At 41.5% G+C, this 18,805-nt stretch overlaps 1 protein-coding gene across 19 annotated transcripts in view; it reads left to right on the top strand.

Annotated features, from left to right (window-relative positions):
- The window catches only part of LOC137290899 (single-stranded DNA-binding protein 3-like), a 99,180-nt gene extending 80,857 nt beyond the window's left edge, over positions 1-18,323 (top strand). For 4 of the 19 annotated variants that reach the window (XM_067822084.1, XM_067822081.1, XM_067822091.1 and 1 more), the window contains 9 exons: positions 5,827-5,897; positions 6,520-6,617; positions 7,189-7,252; positions 8,288-8,323; positions 10,374-10,425; positions 10,971-11,050; positions 11,441-11,507; positions 11,963-12,093; positions 15,598-18,323. In XM_067822084.1, the coding sequence (XP_067678185.1) occupies positions 5,827-5,897; positions 6,520-6,617; positions 7,189-7,252; positions 8,288-8,323; positions 10,374-10,425; positions 10,971-11,050; positions 11,441-11,507; positions 11,963-12,093; positions 15,598-15,618 (620 nt within the window). In that variant the 3' untranslated portion in view covers positions 15,619-18,323. Of the gene's footprint in view, positions 1-5,826; positions 5,898-6,519; positions 6,618-7,188; positions 7,253-8,287; positions 8,324-10,373; positions 10,426-10,949; positions 11,051-11,440; positions 11,508-11,962; positions 12,094-12,759 lie in introns of all 19 variants that reach the window. The other 15 variants (XM_067822082.1, XM_067822079.1, XM_067822090.1 and 12 more) reach the window with 8 other exon arrangements.
- The last annotated feature ends 482 nt before the right edge of the window (positions 18,324-18,805 follow it).

Genomic DNA, 18,805 nt, shown 5'->3' with positions numbered 1-18,805 from the left:
CCAGTGTTAATTTCCTGGCCTTTCAGCCCGACCCACGTTTATCAATAAAGCATTGCACATCACAGCAACCAATTGGCGGCCTGTCCACGAGCCATCCAGCTTCCCATTAATGCAGTTCTCTCGTATTAGACCTGTCAATTTCATGCTTGCTGACACTCCAAAGAAATTGTTAGTAAAGACTTTCTTAAGAATGTGAAGATGTCCTTTGAACTAAGTGTGAAGTTTGGTGTAGAGATTCTATCACTGCCAGCCATGTGCAGTGAACAAGTAGTAGATTTGCACACAGCTCTGTGTGGATATTTCTCATTGCCGATGCCAGGCGTCCTACACTTGTGTTGTTGTCAAATACTGCCTTTGAAATCATAACGAAAACCTCCTGCTAAAAGCTATCATATTAAATGGCCCCAAGTCATTGATATTTAAACACTGGCATGCTGGTGTTTGAAGACCTGAATGTCTTGTAGGCCCACAATATTAGCACTTGACTATGAAAGCCTGGAACCTGGGGTACCCAGTCCAAGGTATGGTTTTGCTGTTGTCTTGATAATGCTGGTTCAGGATGAATTCCAACAAAAACACATCATTCATGTCACTCATGATACAGTGTTAGTAAGTACTCTGGCAGTTTACATAGAGTAGAGCACACACACTGAAAAATTGATTAATGATTGGAGAGGATTTCTTCAGAACAGTTGCAAGGAGAATAGCTTTTGTGAAGGCAAGAGCTGCCTTATTGGAAATTTACTTGCAACAAACAGACTATTACAGCATACATCACAGGCAATATGTCTTATTTAAAACAGCTGCAGCATTTCAATAGAAGACGAATTTACATTTGATGAAATGGTTCAATCCAAGAGCAGTTTAAATACAGGCAATTCAGTATTTGATTTATTAGACTGTCGGAGAGATGGCAGTATTGTATACCAAGTTTCGATGTAAATAGATTCCCTGTTTTCAGAGCTGTTTGCAATATATGAATAATGCTGAAATTCTGCTATGTCTTTTTCTGTTTTCACATTTGGTGACTGTTTCTCATAAAGGGCCATGCTCTGCCTCCGGTCCATTGTTAAGCAGTGATTTTATGAAAACCATATGATCTCACACTGCTATTTAATAACTGCTCCGGTAACAAATTGAGCCTTGCCGATCTGTCATGGAGGCTCTCAAGTACCTAGTGTTATTAGAAGCCTGACAGATTGATAACTCTCAGCTTTTCAATAATTACGAGCTGTCCTGTAGTGAAACTAGGTTTACCTCTCAAAGTGACATATCACGGCTGCAGCACCAGTGAAGAGGGAACACTCCCTTGGTTTGTTATGACTAACACCAGCCTCTGCTTGAATTAATCGGTTCTGTAATACTGCTCATTATTCACAAGTTTAAAGCAATTATATTTTTCACAGTGCAGTTGATAATATTGAGCAACCTGATACAATGTTACATGAAGTTGCACGAAAAATAATATTTTTATGCTTAATAGCTATTGTTATTTTGCAAATTGAAATAGGAACTTATTATGTTGACTGGAGATGCACATGACAGTGTTATCAGATTCAGTGTGAAGGACAATTCAGGAATCTACAGCATTTCAGATCCCCTGAATGAATTTAGAAATGGTGAAAGCGAAAAGATAATTCTAGAAAACTGGTTCTAGGCAGAGGCTTGAGAATTGTTGGTTCAAAATGCAGTTACTATTTAATATACTTAGGAAAGTGCTGTCTCATGAAAGAATACATGTTTTAAAAATCAGAACCCAGATATAGTGCATAGCTTATGTCAATCAAACTCTAAATATGGGTAAATAGTGTGCGGTTATATACCAAAGTGCAGTGAACAATAATTGAATTTTTTGTGTATTAACTCCATTTAGCCTTGAGATTTGCATTTTGTAAAGTAAAGGATCATATTCAGAAGCATTGCATCTTTTGATGTAAACAGTTTTGAAAAAAATGGCAACTGACTGTATTTTCAACCCATGGTGAATTGCAGATAGAACTAAGTGATTGAAATGGTCTCTTGATGTTTGTCTCTAGGCGACTGATTTGGTGGAGTCCATGTATGAAATTCATTGAACTTGACGTACACTCATTTTATACAGTAGGGTATGATTAAATAAACATTCAATTTGTACATCAGAGACAACAGTGGAAGAGTGGAACACAGCTCCTTACAAACCTTTCACTGTGAACTTGCCCGGGCAACTCGGTTCCATAACCACTGCTGAATGTATTCCCATTTCCACTCGGGATAGGAAATTATTCCTACGTCCCATTTCTTGTTGGTAATTGCCTGTTGCCACTTTGTCCTGTGGTTTTGTTAAGTCTTGTTCCATCGGTGTGCATGTCTCCCATACGTCATGAGTTGAGGCAACAGCAGGAAATTGGACATAGATTTCCAATCTTGTGTAATGGCACTTGTGGCCCTGGTAGTAGCAGATTCAGCTCCAGATCTGGACGCATAGGACCATGTGCTGGACAACTGCAACAGGAGGGTGTGAAGATTAAACAAGCCTTCCATGATCTATGTCTATAGAATGGTGAAGAAGGAGACACAGGTGGCCGTGAAGTTCCCTGTAAATTCCATCCACCTCTCACATGCTGTGACTACCACTGCTGTGTGCAAGGTTTAACACTTCCATGTGTGTTTGGCATACACGTTCACATTCTCACCTTAAGAGTGAATCCATTCTGACATGAAATAAGGTACTTGAAAGCTATATGCGAGGCTCCAGTCTGTTATGTTTTAGGTGTTGCCACAGGCTGAACAAACAGATCTATGTGAAACACGGGACTTGTCTGCACAGCTGGAGTAGACAACACCAGCTGGTTAATGTCACCTAACGGACACTTACATGACCAAGTGGGTCCAGGGTTTCACTGTATAATTACACAAGTGTATTCACCTGGCCCTAAGTCAGAGTAATACAGTGAGAGACCTGAGAAATATCAGGCTTTCTCCCCTCCTCCAGCACTATCAACCATCACTTAATCAGTTATTGATGGTCACAGTTGACCAGGGGAGTTTGTCATCAGTTTAATTGTACCAAGAGGCATACAGGATGGGGCCTGCCCACCTGACCTCTCCCAGTGGTGGTCACTGTTCAAGACCAGCAGCACTTGTGTACAACATTGGCACAACCCCTCATGTGTACAAAATTGGCATGTCTACAACACAATAATCAGCTAGCTCTACTGTATAACACTGTGGCACTCTCAGCCTACTGTACAACACGAGCACTTGCCCTGCAGAAAAACACTTTTTGACTCCTAGCCTCACATACAACACTGTGGCACTCCCAGCCTCCTGTACAACTCTGGTACTCTTAACCTCATGCACAACACTAGCACATGCAGCCCTATGTACAACACTGTTCTTAATGTGTCCTGCTGTACAACAGTGCAGTACTCTTAGCCTCATGCCCATCACTGTGATACTCTTAGCCACATGCACAACATTGACACTTGCAGTCTCATGTAAAACACTGTGGCACTCCCAGTTTCCCTTGCAACACTGTAGTACTCCTAACCTCGAGCACAACACTGGCACTTGCAGCCTCATGCACAACACTGTTGTTAATGTGTCCTGCTGTACAACACTGTGGTACTCTGAACCTCCTGTACAACACTGTGGTACTCTTAGCCTCCTGTACAACACTGTGGTACTCTAAGCCTCCTGTACAACACAGTTAACTTGCCTTCCTTTACAACACTGAAGAACTCTTGGTCTCTTGCACATTACTGTTGTCAACTTGCCCTGCTGTACATTGTGGAACTCCGAACCTTATGTGCATACAGTGGCTCTCTCATACTTCACTGTAACTAAAATATAATCTTTTTGCTCCTGCATTGCTGGCCTTGACCTGTTGAAATGTTCTGTCTGCCAGATTCTCAATTTGCTGACCATTTTGATAAGGCCCTTGAGAACAAAGCTGACAGCAGGTACATGTTCATTAGCAGCAAGTCACTTTAGTTTGTCATTTTGTCCAAACAGATTACAAACTCCTATGTGATTTTTCATTTCATTTTATGTTGCATTTTCCCCTACTTAAAAAGTTTTTGAAAGGCGTAGCCATTGGCTGCAAGCCATTTAGCTGATACATGACAGTGACAGCTTGTGAACTGTATACATGTGTACCCCGTGGGAGCGCATAGCATGCATCCAGGCTGGCATGGCACCCGTGTGCTCCTCACTAGCCCACATGTCCATACTTGCATGCTACTATGAAGCCAGTCTGGGTGAGAATTCGAGCAGTGATGCTACTGGACATAGGCCAGATCCAGGTAATCCTACATATAGATTACAGATGATTGCTGCTTGGCCTCTGGTTACCTCTAATGGAGACATACCATAGTGATAGCAGTTTACTGGGTGACTCTGGCTTTGTTGATACATCCAGCATAAGCCTGTCTACACATTGTGGAAGTGCTTTGTGCCGATCTGTTCACGGCCTTGATAATGACTGCATTGCACGAAGCAGGTGGGGTGAGAGGCGGCAAACAGGCATTCCAACTGACTGTGTGCAACAGGCTACCCCTCAGAGCTCAGGGATGTTGTTTAAGTGTTTAGTGTCGGCTAACCCCACCTGTCCTCTACAGATTCCACTGTAGCCCGGGAAATAGACATTTATGCTCAAATGTCAACATGGAAGGTAATTGGTTTGCTGTAGATTAGTGGATGGCAATCGCCCAGACAGGGCCTTCAATAAACATAGCAGATCACCGGCTCTTGTATCCGGCGACGGCCCCTACGGTTGTATTGGATCTCATTCAAGGATGTTTTTTTTATTAATTTTTCCCAGAAGAATATTCAATGGAGCTGATATATACACATGAAAGTCAGATCAATGCTGGATGTCTGTGTAATTTCGCTAAGATGGCACCGAAACAAATGATGGTCACGTGTTGCTATCCTTTGACTGTTGTTAAGGAAGTCCTCAGGTTTTAATAGGAGTTGGTCATGTCATTTTCGGCTTGTTTGCATCTTAATGGACTTGACTGCATTGTAGAGGCTGCTTCCTTCCATCAGACAGGAATACGAACGGAAAAGAAATGTGAACTGTTGCGTTTATATCTGAAGATTAGAAAGGACTTTGTAGCTGGAGGAATTTCATTGAGAGAGTGATGTGGAAGTGCAGTGTGATACCAGGCTTAACTAGTGTCAATGTCGACTGTCTACATGCGTTATTACTGAGTGGATTGCTTCATCTTATTGCTCGATTAGGTGGCCCCTGTTCTGCGCTCTGTTCCTAGAAACACTCCATGTTTTAGCATGTACATACTAATGGTGCTGTTGGGCATATTGACTCCTGCAGCTGTTGTTAAAAGCTGGCAAAAGTGTAAAGTTGGCAGCTAATGGAGTATAGAAAAACCGAGCAGTTTCCATGTAAAATACTTCACAGGGAGCACTTGTGGGATGATATAATTTGTTGATATTCAACATTCTGTCATTTTCTGTTGTCCAAGTTATTATACAACATAATAATCTATAGTGTTGCAAGATTGTGAACTTGATTAGATGCTTTGTTCACTATACACCACTTTGTAAAGTCAGTTGCCTTTTTAGGTGACAGCTTGTGAATATGTCACATATTATCATTTATTCCTTGTAATTGAATTTCATGCACATAGAATTTAAATGTTCTATTGTTGGTCTTTTGGTAATAATGGAAAGGTTAACCTTTTAAAGCTGCACTAGATATTTCAAGAGATATAACTTGTATGTGATTCTGCTATCGTTAGTGTGACTCAATAATGGAAAACATCAACTCTTTCATTCCTGAGTGAGATATTTCAAGGGAGATAACTTGTATGTTTTATGTTTCAGGACACCCGGGTATGGGTCCAATGCAGAGGATGAGTCACCCAGGGGGCAGGATGCCCGGTCCAATGAACCCAGTAAGTTGACACTGTTTTCATGTTCTCAAAGAATGCAACTGGTTTTCTTGATTCAGCACCTGCCAGTGTGGTGAACGTCTAGCGTTCGATCCCTGGCCAAAGCATATGAGTGGTTAAGGCATTTACTCATAGTGCTGAAGACCTGGATAGCTATTCTCGAAACATTCGTAACCCCACGAACTTCTTAAGACCATTCTTAACACATTAGTTACGATCAAAGTTAAGAATTCTTAGGGCTACGAATGTTTCGAGAATAAGGGCCCAGGGTTGATTCCTCACCTAGGCACAATGTGTGATGATCATTACTAGTCTTCCCCTCTGCGTTGTTGCTGGAATATTGATAAGAACACCATAAAACTAAACACGCTCACTCACAGCGTATCAAAGGACGGTAAACAATGGTAGTTACTGTTACCCTGCCTGCCATTAAACTTCAAGAGGATAATACTGAGGTCAGTATTCTATGTTTTAGTGGTGTCACTAACAACAACCTGGATATGCATGCATGCATGCACGTGTGTGTTCATTTCGGTCTCAGCTGCAGACGTTGACATTGGATTGAATGCCTTTAGTAATGGTTTATGGATCGTGAAGTTTGACAGCTATGTTTTGTTTATTACAGGTTTACGACTCATTACCAAGTTATGGTGGCATGAGGGGTCCACCGCCTAACTCAAGTATGGGGCCAGGAGGCCCAGCAGGAATGCCACCAATGTCGATGTGAGTAGTTGTACCCAGAGTGTGGATGTATGTACTGCCTCTGCAACACTGCAGTTGCCAACACAATCAGGTCCATTGTGTCCTAGTCCTCTGTCCAGAGTATGGATGTATGTTGTGCACCTGTAGGACTGTTGTGCCTGTATGAACCGGGCCCGGTTTCACAAAGCTATCGTAAGCCTAAGATTTCGTACCTTTTCTCGTAGCATTCGTACCTCTATGTTACAGTATTGGAGGAACGAATGCTATGAGAAAAGTTACGAGATCTTAGACTTACGAGAGCTTTGTGAAATAGGGTCCCAGCCCATAGGCCCATGATCATCCCCTTAAGGGAAATCTTGACTAGCTTCATGTAGGGCTTCTGCATTGCATTGAAGGAAGGGCTGTAGGAATATGGTGCAGAAACTGTGAGACAGACTATCAGACCCGTTGTGTCTTTGTCTACTGTCTAAAGTATGGATGTGTGTAGTACCTTAAGCGCAACTCTTTAACAAATGGTAGTGAAAGTTCTAGCAATACTTGATGTATTTTCCTTTCTTGATTCCCTGGTTAATGTATGTCCATACTGTTTCAGGCCAGGGGGTCCTGGTGGGCCTGGGGGACAGGGGAACAGACCGTGGCCACCTACATCATCATCAGTAAGTACAACATCAGGGTGGATGATGGTCACCATTTTTCAGTTTAAGTATCTCTAAGTATATTGACATGAGAAATGTTAGAAGAGTGAGATGTCTTGAAGATGTCACAAGAGTAGGTGAACCACATTCTATAAATAGTTCATTAATGTTGGTACCAGCAGAATGTGTACCTGTGAAGATCCAGGATAGAGTGAGTGAGTGAGTTTAGTTTTACACCGCACTCAACAGTATTCTAGCTATATGGCGGCGGTCTGTAAATAATCAAGTCTGGACCAGACAATCCAGTGATCAACAGCATGAGCATTGATGTGCGTAATTGAACCGATGACAAGTGTCAACCAAGTCAGCGAGGTTGACCACCCATTTAGTCGCCTCTTGCCACAAGCACAGTTGCCTTTTATGGCAAGCGTGGGTTGCTGAAGGCCTATTCTACCCTGGACCTTCACAGGGCAGATCCAGGTTAGAACCCATGCTTGTCGTTAGAGGTGAACAATGGGATCGGGTGGTTAGACTCACTGACTTGGTTGACACGTGCTACCCCAAATTGTGCAGATTGACATTCACTGGATTGTCTGGTCCAGCTTTGATATTTACAAACTGCTGTAATACAGTTGTAAAATTTCCGACTGCAGCATAAAACAACAAACCCAACACAAAGCCAGATGTATATGTTGGGGTGGTGAGAGAGCATGTATTCATTACTTAATGCTTGACATAAATGTCAACCAAAGAAAACAGTCAGATGGTCACAATATGTCATCATGCCCTGATTGCTTATGCTATCATCCAAACTCAGTGTTTTGAGAGCACTCGGGTTGAAAAATCTTGAATGAAGCAGAATCTACAATTCCATTTAGAAAGTGGTGAAATGTTATATTTGGGATGACACTTCCTCAGTAAAGTACAGACTCTAGTACTTTTGTTGAGTTGAGTCCCATCTGGGATTTGAAGCCAAACCCGCAAGATTCTGAATATAGTGTTTTTTAAAAATGTGATCTTTTGTGTTTGATATGCATACATTATCTCTGTTTTCAGTTAAACTACTCGTCAGCATCTCCAGGAAGTTATAATGTAAGTATCAGTTCCTGGATATGTTAAGGAAGCTTGTATTGCATTACTACTTCAACAACAAACAAAGTGAAACCAAACTGTTGCTCAGTGATTTTAATGAGAGAGGATTTCCTTGTTCCTACTTCATTGCTTTAATGAGAGTGCTTACAGCACATCTACATGTCCTCTCTCAGTAGCAGCAACATCGTGTAGAGTTGCTTCCTACTGACACTCGTAAAAACTAGCCTCCTTTAACTGGCTAACTGACAAAATGGAGGATCAGTTATTAATTTGTGGAATTTGAGGTAGGATAATGCAGGGGAGACATTTGTGAAACCAGATATTTGGAGATTTTTACAATGATAATCTCTGTTAAGCCCAAAATATACTTTCTTTTCATGAAATAGTAATATTTTACGTAAAGCAGAAAATTTATGGATAAGACCACCTTGCTGAAACATTTTTTATGAATTACTGTTTGTTCTACTCCCATGTATTGTGTAATATAGTACAGTTTTGCCCTGTACTATTTAAAGTAAAGTACAATGATATTTACAGTACAGATCTGGTTTCCTCTCCAATAAGTCCTTGGAATTTTACAGAAACAGAAATATTACATTATGAATACAGAATTGTTATGACAAAATTAGTTTTGTCAGCTCTTTCATTCGTCAATTTCTAAACAAACGAAAATAAATATCCTATTTAACCGAGCCCATGCAGGAACAATCTCAGGATCCTGTGACACATCTTTTGAGCAATGCAGAGGATGTGAAGCAGGTAATTTCAGCAGAAAGAAGTACTGCTAAAAATACACGAATATGTGAATCCATTAGTCTTGGAATACTTTTAAAACCAGTTATTTGTGTTAAATGCTTTGTTGGAACTTGTTTTTAAGAGCTTACCTTTTTTATTGTGACATTCCAATGGTGTAGTATCATACAGCTATTGGGTTACCTGCCTATCAGTCTCCCATGGAGGGAACTTGTCCCACTTTTTGTTTGCTTTCTTGGTATTTCTTGGCATTAATTTCCTGGTCCAACCTCAATCTTCATTTTTTTGTAAACAAAATGTATGTTTGTTTAGAAGTAGGAAAAGGCAGATGATGAATGTTTTTATGAAGAAATTGACATGAAGTAAGATTTAGAAGATAAGATATGTTCTGAAGCAGAGGTTGTTGGTTGCATGTAGATAGCTCACGGACCTCTGCAACTTGTCATCACTGATACAGCACATGCAAAGAAACTTCAAACAACTTGAAAAGATTTCTTTTGTGGACTGATTGCTCAAAAACCTTTTTGTAAAATAATCATGTTTTAGGTTAGATAATTAGATCATAAGCAGACAGACATTGAAACATGCAGGATGAAAATTGCAGCTTTCAAGAATAAGGCTAAAGAGTTTTGGTCACCTTAGCACAAAGATCACCTTGTGCAACGGCATTCAGATCATTAACTTGTGTAGGAAATTAACTGTTGGGAAGCAGAAACAGTGTAGGACATTTAACAATTGGGAAACTGGAACAGTGTTGAAAATTGAAGGAGATGAAACTGGAACAGTGTAATTACATTTAACAATTGGGAAACTGGAACAGTGTTGGATATTGAAGGAGATGAAACTGGAACAGTGTAATTATATTTAACAATTGGGAAACTGGTACAGTGTTGGATATTGAAAGTGATGAAACTGGAACAGTGTGAGACATTAGAAGTGGGGAAACTGGAACAGTGTTGGACATTGACAATTGGGAAACTGGAACAGTGTTAGACAGTGACAATTTGGAAACTGGAACAGTGTTGGACAGTGACAATTGGGAAACTGGAACAGTATAGGGCCTTAACTGTTGGTAGACCCTTAACATTTTGTAAGAGTGGCAGATGTTAATGGACTGTGAAGTGGAATGACAGTTGACACAAAAGGGAACTCATTTATTGCATACACATTTTGTGAGCAATTGAATGTTAGCAGCACTGTTTCAGGCAATCACTCAGCTGGTGATCTTATTCAGTGTTCATTATTACATGAGACATTGCTGGTGTTCTGTATCTGTATGCTGTGTTTGTGTTTCCAGGGTCCCCCAGTAACAGGTCCCCCAGGGACACCCATCATGCCCAGTCCACAAGGTCAGTATCAGCTCACTCAGTGGTCACTCTGGTATCTCTGATTTTCCATAAACACTTTCAAATCTAACCCAACCCTTTGAGACATTATTTCAGTTGAAATCACCTCATTGTTCATGCATTTCATTGTGTTGGCGATGTGTAGATCAGTGCTCATGATGTCAACCACAGGATTGTCTGGTGGTCTGGCCTTTTACAAATGTACTGCTCAAAAGAAATTACTTTGGAAAACAGGTGATCTGTTTGTCATGGTTGGATAGTATTGAAACACACAGCCTTTCATTTGTTGGTGTCATTTCCTTGAGTTAAATATATAATGAACAAAATTGTTTGCAATCATGAATACTTTGGGGGCTGTTTCACTTGTCCTTACTTGTAAAAAAACTCTATATCCCCAAATTGTTCATGATCTCAGACTTTTTGTTCACTATATTTGTAGACCTGTGGTGTTTGTGGGTTTTTAATGTGGTTTGAAAACAGATTATATGCGAGACATTGCATGCTGATTGCAATGTCTTTATATAAAGACCTCCCACATATGCTTTCAGCGCCAGAAGCAGGTAACTCAGACGGAATGTACAGTATGATGAAGCCTGGAGGACCGGGTGGCATGCCAGGGATGCCAGGGGTGAGTAGCATAGCCAGGATCCTGACATGGAATAAACACTGGACTTCCTGGTGTATATAGTGATAGCAAGGTTTAGAATACAGCAGGGTTTCACGTTACATGCAGAACTGAACACCAGTAAGGCAAGGGGAGATAATTCACATAAAATTGCTGGAAAATATTTATGAGCCTCCTGAACAACTGTCCAGGTAAGGGGAGATAATTCACACCTCAGTATACCTTGGAAACTATTATGCCAGCCGATGCTCAAAAGAACATGTGACAGTGTTGACTGATTTTGAGGAATGCTTTACAAGATGTAGAGATCATGTTCTTATGTGCATAACCAGGTCCATCTTTCTAGAAACAATCAGCAGCTGGGTGTCACCATGTGGGTGTTGTCTGTTTCAGTTTCCAATGGGACCTGATGGGTCGATGGGACCAATGGGTCCAGGGGAAATGCCTCCAGTTATGAATGGTAAGTCATGAGATCAGTGGCCTCATTGTGATATTATAGTCACAATAAGTATTGTTTGAATTTCTTTGTCTTCTACATGTTTGCTTAATTTAGCAGTGTGGGGCAACGGCCAAGGTGAGATCAGGTAAGGCAATAATAGTCGTACGTGCCTGCTGAGAAACACACTGAGCTGTTGAGGCTTGACTCTTGCAAACATTTTGACAAATGTTGTGGGCTTCATTGCAAAGATGAAAACACCAAGGAAACTTGCATACCAGATGTACACCTGCCTTCAAGAATTTCACATCCTTGGAGCTAAAAGTGACATGAAACCCAAATCATGTTGACATATTTTCTGAGAAACATATTTGCTTTCTTTCTCTCTTTCTTTTTTCAGCCTCCTTTGTGTATGATTCATTACGATTATGTGACTGGAATATTTAATTTGAATGGTCACATTGTATGTTATTTTGTAGGCATGTCTGTTCCAGGGGATATGGATGGAATGAAGAACTCACCTGCTAATGGTCCCGGAACACCAAGAGATGATATGCCACCTGTTAGCACGGCAGACATGGGATATGGTCTGGCTGGGTACCAAGACAATGTAAGTCAGCTGTCATTGTGAGCACGTGTACATGTATGTCCTACTGGCTCGCTCGCTCCTTCGCTCCCCTATTCTGAGAGTTGGCACCGGGGTCCGTCAGTCCGTCCGTCCGTCCGTCCGCCTTGCTGCCTGTATGCCAACCTGAGCTGGCCAGAGTTACTCCCTTGCTTCTGGCTAGAGCAACTACTTTCCTCACTCTTTCTCTCAGACACGGTGTTGGGGCATTGCATGTTTCTTCTGACCGCCTGGTGCTTTCTTTAAAAACTTTCTTTTGTTTCTTTTCATTTCTAATTAGAGCATCTGCCTGTTGATTGATTGGTCTGTTCATACTCAGCATTGCTCCCCTCTCAAACAATCTTGATGATGGAATTTGGTAACAGACTGTCTCCGTGGTAAGTCAACAGTCGCTCCCTTGCCACCTGCCTGCCACCAGACCAGCTGACTGGCTGCCTACAGATGGCGCTGACTGTCACTACTTGCTCTATCTGACCTGCTCATTGGCTGGTGATCAGTATGAGTGACCAGGCCTATCATCGCATGTGACTCATCGCTGCCCATTCGGGGAGCTGCCTCATCGTAAGACCTGTCATACATCATTAACAATCATTACAGCATGTGCCCTAGTACGTCGCCTATCTCAATGTTTTGATGTTTACGATTTTTCAGGAGCAAAACGAATCTGCCGCTATCCTAAAGATTAAAGAATCTATGCAGGAGGAGGCAAAACGCTTTGAAAAAGACGCCGACCAACCAGAATATTTCATGCAATAAACCTAAATTATTCTATTATTTATATGTTAGTACATTGGACGCGATTGGAGTCTTCTACAGGTGGTAGTGCCAGTGATAGTATGGCCTGGATGTTCATTATGACTGAAGGATTAGGGAACTTGACGACCTTGACCTTCTTTATTTGCATACATTAGCCCTGGCTCCCGGCTTTCTCTGCTCTCTAGACACGCATGTTCATAATCTTTAGGAAGTGTTCCAGCAGCAGACTTCAAGCTCTGAAGAGTTCAGTTTCATTTCTGTTGTAGACTAGACATCTAGTTTCTTCAGTTGTCCCTAATCTGCAAGACTACTCAAGTTTTCTTGACATTGTGTTGCTTGTAGACGTGGTCAGCTCTGCCATGTCTCCCTCATCCAAGTCATATTGAACAGCCAGGCTTCAACATTGAGACATCAGGATTGTTTGATGATGAAGAAATAGTCTTCAAGCCAATGCAGCTGGCCAGTAGTAGTAAAGTAGCTCATCTTTGCTTATACTTAACATTAACAGTACTGTACTGTCCTGCCCTCAATTGCATGTCTTGTCTCCGTCAAACTGACCTGTTATTAAATGAGGGTCCTCACCTGTCTCGGGCATCCATACAACCGTCCGTCCGTCCATCTGACCCGGCAGCCGCGCTGTTGACAATACTGAACTTCCTACTCTGTAGACTTGCTGCCTTAGCACTGCAACCCTTGTGCCACAGAGCCCCCACTAAACTACTAAACTGGGGAGGGGGAGGGGGAATCATAATTTGAGTTGTTTGTGATACACACATTTATGTATTTCTATATGTATATACACACACATATCCATATATTATTGCAGTTGTCTTCCTATGTTGCTAACATTGTCTTCTGATACAATTGCCAAAATACCAAGGGTATTGTACATGCCAAGATCATCCAGTTATTATGCAAGTGTCACAAGGGCAAGAGTGAACAGCTGCCTCTGAAACCTGTCAGAAGATGCTTCGTTACGAAAGATGTTATTCGTGGTTAATGTAAACGAAGAAGTCGTGTTTAGTGCAGTATCAATGGGGCTTCGGTGGCACAAGGATTGCTTGTAGCATAACTATATACATCATAACTGACCTCTTGTTTAATCCCTTCTACTTTGTTACTGGTTTCATATCCTTCCGAAATGCTTCCAGCCTATCTCTCTGCCCCGAGTGCTATGTAATCTTCATAATGATGATTGTGATGAATCTCTTGGTCTCGTTGCAATCTCACAGCCATTCTTTTTGGGACCAATTGGTGAGGAAATAGCTGTCATCATCCGCCATGCTAGCCATGTGTGGGCCCTCGAACTTATGTCCGCCCGATCTGTAGATGTTGACAGTTGTTTTGAGATAACATGTAGCATTTGGCTTCAAGATTATTTCTGAGTTCAGTGCTCCACAAGCTTGTTTTTTCTCTGGTGCACATGTACTCCACCGAGGAAGTGGGGTGAATGAGTGATCGAGCGAGGAGTGCCGAATATCTGACTTGTTATATATTTATATCTGCAAGCTGACTCCACCCACATCTGTGACTCGGTGAGCCGACAACCCTCTCTGTCCGTTGTCCGCCACTGACTTACAGATGTGCTGTAGGTGTCAGCTGGCGTCTTGTTATACTGACTGCACATGGTCGTTTTCTGATGTAGTTGGATAATGTGGCTTTTTGTATATTTTGATACTGGGCTGCCCTGTGTTCCAGCTTCTTCCCGGGGCACTTTCTGTCCCTCTGTTTCTAATGTTGATGTGAGTGTTTTTATTTATGTGTTTGTGCGATCGATATCCTCATGCAAATCCATAATCCGCCTCTAGGATGTAGGTACCACAGCGTGGACGCAGCCCATGAGTAATGTATGCGTATCTGCACCTGTGGCGGGAGCTCCGCAGGATTACATTGTTTTGTTTGTAGTCATTGCCCAAGAGTTCTCTTAGCAGCATTTTATGAAATCTCTAGTTCTGTATTGTTTTCCTCCAGCTACGTAGCTGTCTTGGGCAATATGCCAAAAGCAGAATTTGAGTTTTTCACTCTATGTTTGGCGAGCATGAGGCAGCTGTAGTATGTGTTTGCTCCGCCTGCGACAACGCTAGTCACCTAGTACTTTATCAGTTTCTATACTGCCAGTGCTCACACTAATATTGTCGTAGGAACATATATTTTTTCACAAATTTGTCAAAAAGAACCCCTGCTCTTGATCAAAATGATAAAATTACTGAATATGAAAATACATGTCCATATTTTGATATAGACTGTGATGTACATAACTTTTATCTTGACCATATCACTAAAGTTATATGGTAGACTTAACACTGTACTCCATCAATCTTCGAAAACGTTTTTTTTCTGAGAACTTCCGTAAAAAACAAGTTTCATTGCTATGGAAGTATGTTAGTACGGTGTGGCAGTAGCAGTGTTTGGATTGTTTACTTTCTTTTAGTTCTCATTATTAACATGTAGTAAACTTGTTGTAGTTTGTTTGACGCAAACTTTTTAATCACTTAATGTTCGCTCCATATCTAAGAAAATCTCTTGAAACATATACAAGCCGTCTATCATTTAATGTTTTCAGGAAATTTCTTTGCTACGTTGTAGTGAAACTTTTAACACTTTTGCTTTAAGTTTTGTTTGTAACGTGTATTTGGCTTCTAATGGAGCGTTTAGTGCAAATGTTTTAAATGAGCGCAAATACCTCTTCTCTTTACTTGTAATGGACAAATTGCACTTTCGGTTGTTTTTCAGGACAGCCTCGCGTGCTTTTAGAAGCCGAATGAAAGCTGGTAAGGGTGGAGATAGGGACAAACATTCAGAAAGGGGAAAAGAAAGATAATTTAAGAGGCAATCCAACCTAGTGACAAAGTGTAACCGTAGTCACGTCTCCATAGTCGGTTGCTAGGTGACCAAGATGAGTGTCACTGAGACCTGCTTCTCGATTCAAACTGGGATTCCGATTGGTTAGAAGACATGATGATACAGAACAGTCGGAAGATGGTGATAGCTGTCGCCTTCCCAGCATTCCCCAGGAAGGAGAGCAGAGTTACTCCCCTTGGTGGACTGGGATATACCCAGGGAATAACTGTCTTGTCAATTTCTTATATCAAATATGCATATGATAAGTTAAAATTTGTGATAGAATTGTGGGGAATTTTATTTGGCATTTAAATGGGGAATGATTTGAAATTGTAAACTTTGTGAAGATCTGATTCTGCTACTGTCGTGGGTGGGGGTTCCACAATTTGAGGGAACGGGATCTCATTCTCAAACCACTAGTTTTGCTGGGGGCAAAACCACTACCAAACAATTCATTGTTAATTTTTCAAGCCCACTGCAAGCCAGCCAGTTCTGCATATATACAGTAATGTAGGCTGTAGCTTGTGTATGCTGTGGGAATACGGTGGTCTGATGGAATGGGTGGGGTGGTAGGGGAGGTCATTTACTGCCCGGCGATGTTGACGCCAGTGTCGTCGTATCCATCGTGTACATTGAAGAATGATCTGATCGTGTAAAGTTACCTGTAATTATATTTATTTATCTTCATGTTGGTGGAGTACAGTTGTTAAATAACTTGCAAGCATTTTGCCATGTACATGGTAAAAAAACAAATTTGAATGCCTCTTTTTTGCAATACTGTACGATATGTGATGTGACAGTTTGTTACGTTCACGTAGTTGTAGCCTGTTGATTGCTCACAATATGCCGCCGCCATACATCGTAAAGGGAGTATGCGTAACTTGTACGTACGTACGCATGCTCTCGCCGGCTGGTGCATTGAGACAGTAGATGTGGTACAAATGGATAGCCCTAGTTATTGTAAACACCACCTCGCCATTGCGCTGTCAGATATAACCACGTCTCAGAGGCTGAATCAGTCGCCCCTCCATATGGCCCTGTGATTCCATACCATATCAACGTGCCCAAAGAGAACAGCAACATGTATTTTATGACATCATCATCATAAATCATCGTGTCACCACAATGACCGACCTACCTTTGTAAATATTTCATCTCAACCTGATGTTTGATAATGTGGCTCAAAGGCACTCTCAATTCCAACATGGCATATCATACGTGTTCAAGTCAGTATTGAATACTTATTCCACAACCCATCCATCTAGATCCTCGGACCATGATTTTCTTCATGCATTTTGGCATACGTTGTCCATATCATAAGTGGTACTATATTTCAAATTCATAGACATCGCATGATATTGAAAGAAAAAAAAATGTATTTTTCATACTCATTCAGTATACATTACGGTTACCTGTTGACAAGTTAACTCACCTGGACATTAAGTTGTAGTATAGCTCACCTAAACATTAAGTTGTAGAGATTTGGGGGGATGAGATCATCCTTGAGACTAGTGCTAGGTAACAGGGATACTACGACACGGCTCAGAGAGATGTCCTCGCTCGTGATCAATCATTGTATACATTGTTACTCATGTTTTCATGCTAACAAACGTCTGGTTGTATAGTTGTTCCCATTGTAAGGCGAGGCCATCTTTCTGGTCATGCCGCTGGAAGGAGGGGGTTCACGATAGGAAGTTAGTCCTCGTATTGGTCTTAAGTGCAGACTCCTTTTGAACTTGACTTTTACAAACATCGAAGTAAGAATTGTAAGTTTTCAAGCTTTAGATCTGCATTTAGGAACACTATGAGAAATAGGACCTATGTTGTTTTTGCTCAGTTCTGCCTTGCTTGCCAACAATATCAGGATATTTATAGAAATATGTAAGACCTCTCAAATCCCAGCAAGACTGACCAGCCTTTGAGATCCTTCGTGGATATGTTCGACTTGCTGATGTTCATCTACCTCACACTATCACTAGAAGGTCTGGTTAGTGCTCTTGCCACAAAAAAACCTTGTAAAGAAACCCACTCAATGATGCAACCGACAAGGTGTGAGTGGTGGGAGTTGTCTGCCCTTGTCACTCAATCATCTCATTTCCATTTGTAAATTAACCAAAAGCAAGTCGTGTCAAGAGGTGTGGCTCAATCCAATTGTCTTACAGCGTAATGGCTGATGGGGTGTATCGCCTTGCTTTGTATAATAGCAGCATTGTTAAATGCAACAGGTTTATTTCACAGCGTAATGTTGTACAGCCATGTGGATCTAAAGACAGTTGTTAAAAGTCGGCTGTGTATAATATGCTGCTCCATGTTTTATTTGGTTGGGAGGGTGGTTACAACCAGCTGTACATCAGGCGTTTAAGCAGCCCAACAGTGTAACAATCAAAATTTATGGCAATATTGTAATATATCTCAGTCATTTTATATTCTATTCATTTCATGTGTGGAGATGGTCTCCTCATCTTCTAAGTTATTGTGTCCTTCTCCGTTGTGTAGCAACCTAGATTTGTCATCTTTAGTTTTGAGACATTTCCAATGTGTGTCTTGTGCAGCATCTTGTAGACTCACTCATCAGAGGGCTCTAATAAAATATGTCAAACTGTTGGATCCCCCACGAATCCATGTGTCTGTTCTCTTGTCCTTGTGTGATGACTAGAATCAAGAGTTTGGAGTTGTCCCTTTGTTGTCATAAGGCAATCAGAAAGGGGATGACAGCCAGACAATGCACATTTGGTAGTCCGAACACTTATGTTCCATTCCCCACATGGGTACAATGTGTGAAGCCCACTTCTGGTGTCCCTTGCTGTGTCTTGCTGGAATTTTGCAAAAGGTGGCATAAGAGGAATCTCACTCGGTCATTGGTAGTCGGTGACCTTCGAGGACCAAACCAAGTCCACAGTGCCTTTCCACATGACCTGAATCCTACTTTTGGAGGGTATGTGAAAAGAGGACAATGGTCTTGTGCCAAAATGGCTTTGGATCAATCTATAGCCTGATAGGTCAATTGTTCCGGCTGTCATCAGTCACAGCTCGCACCGTCTAGCACTGGCTTGCCTGCCTGATTTCTCATGCAGTGTTTCTGGGCGGGGTGTGAAAAAAA

The sequence above is a fragment of the Haliotis asinina genome, chromosome 7, assembly GCF_037392515.1.
Source record: "Haliotis asinina isolate JCU_RB_2024 chromosome 7, JCU_Hal_asi_v2, whole genome shotgun sequence".
NCBI classification, from domain to species: Eukaryota; Metazoa; Mollusca; class Gastropoda; order Lepetellida; family Haliotidae; genus Haliotis; species Haliotis asinina.
The sequence above is the reverse complement of the archived record's forward strand: the minus strand, read 5'-3'. Positions and strand labels throughout refer to the sequence as shown.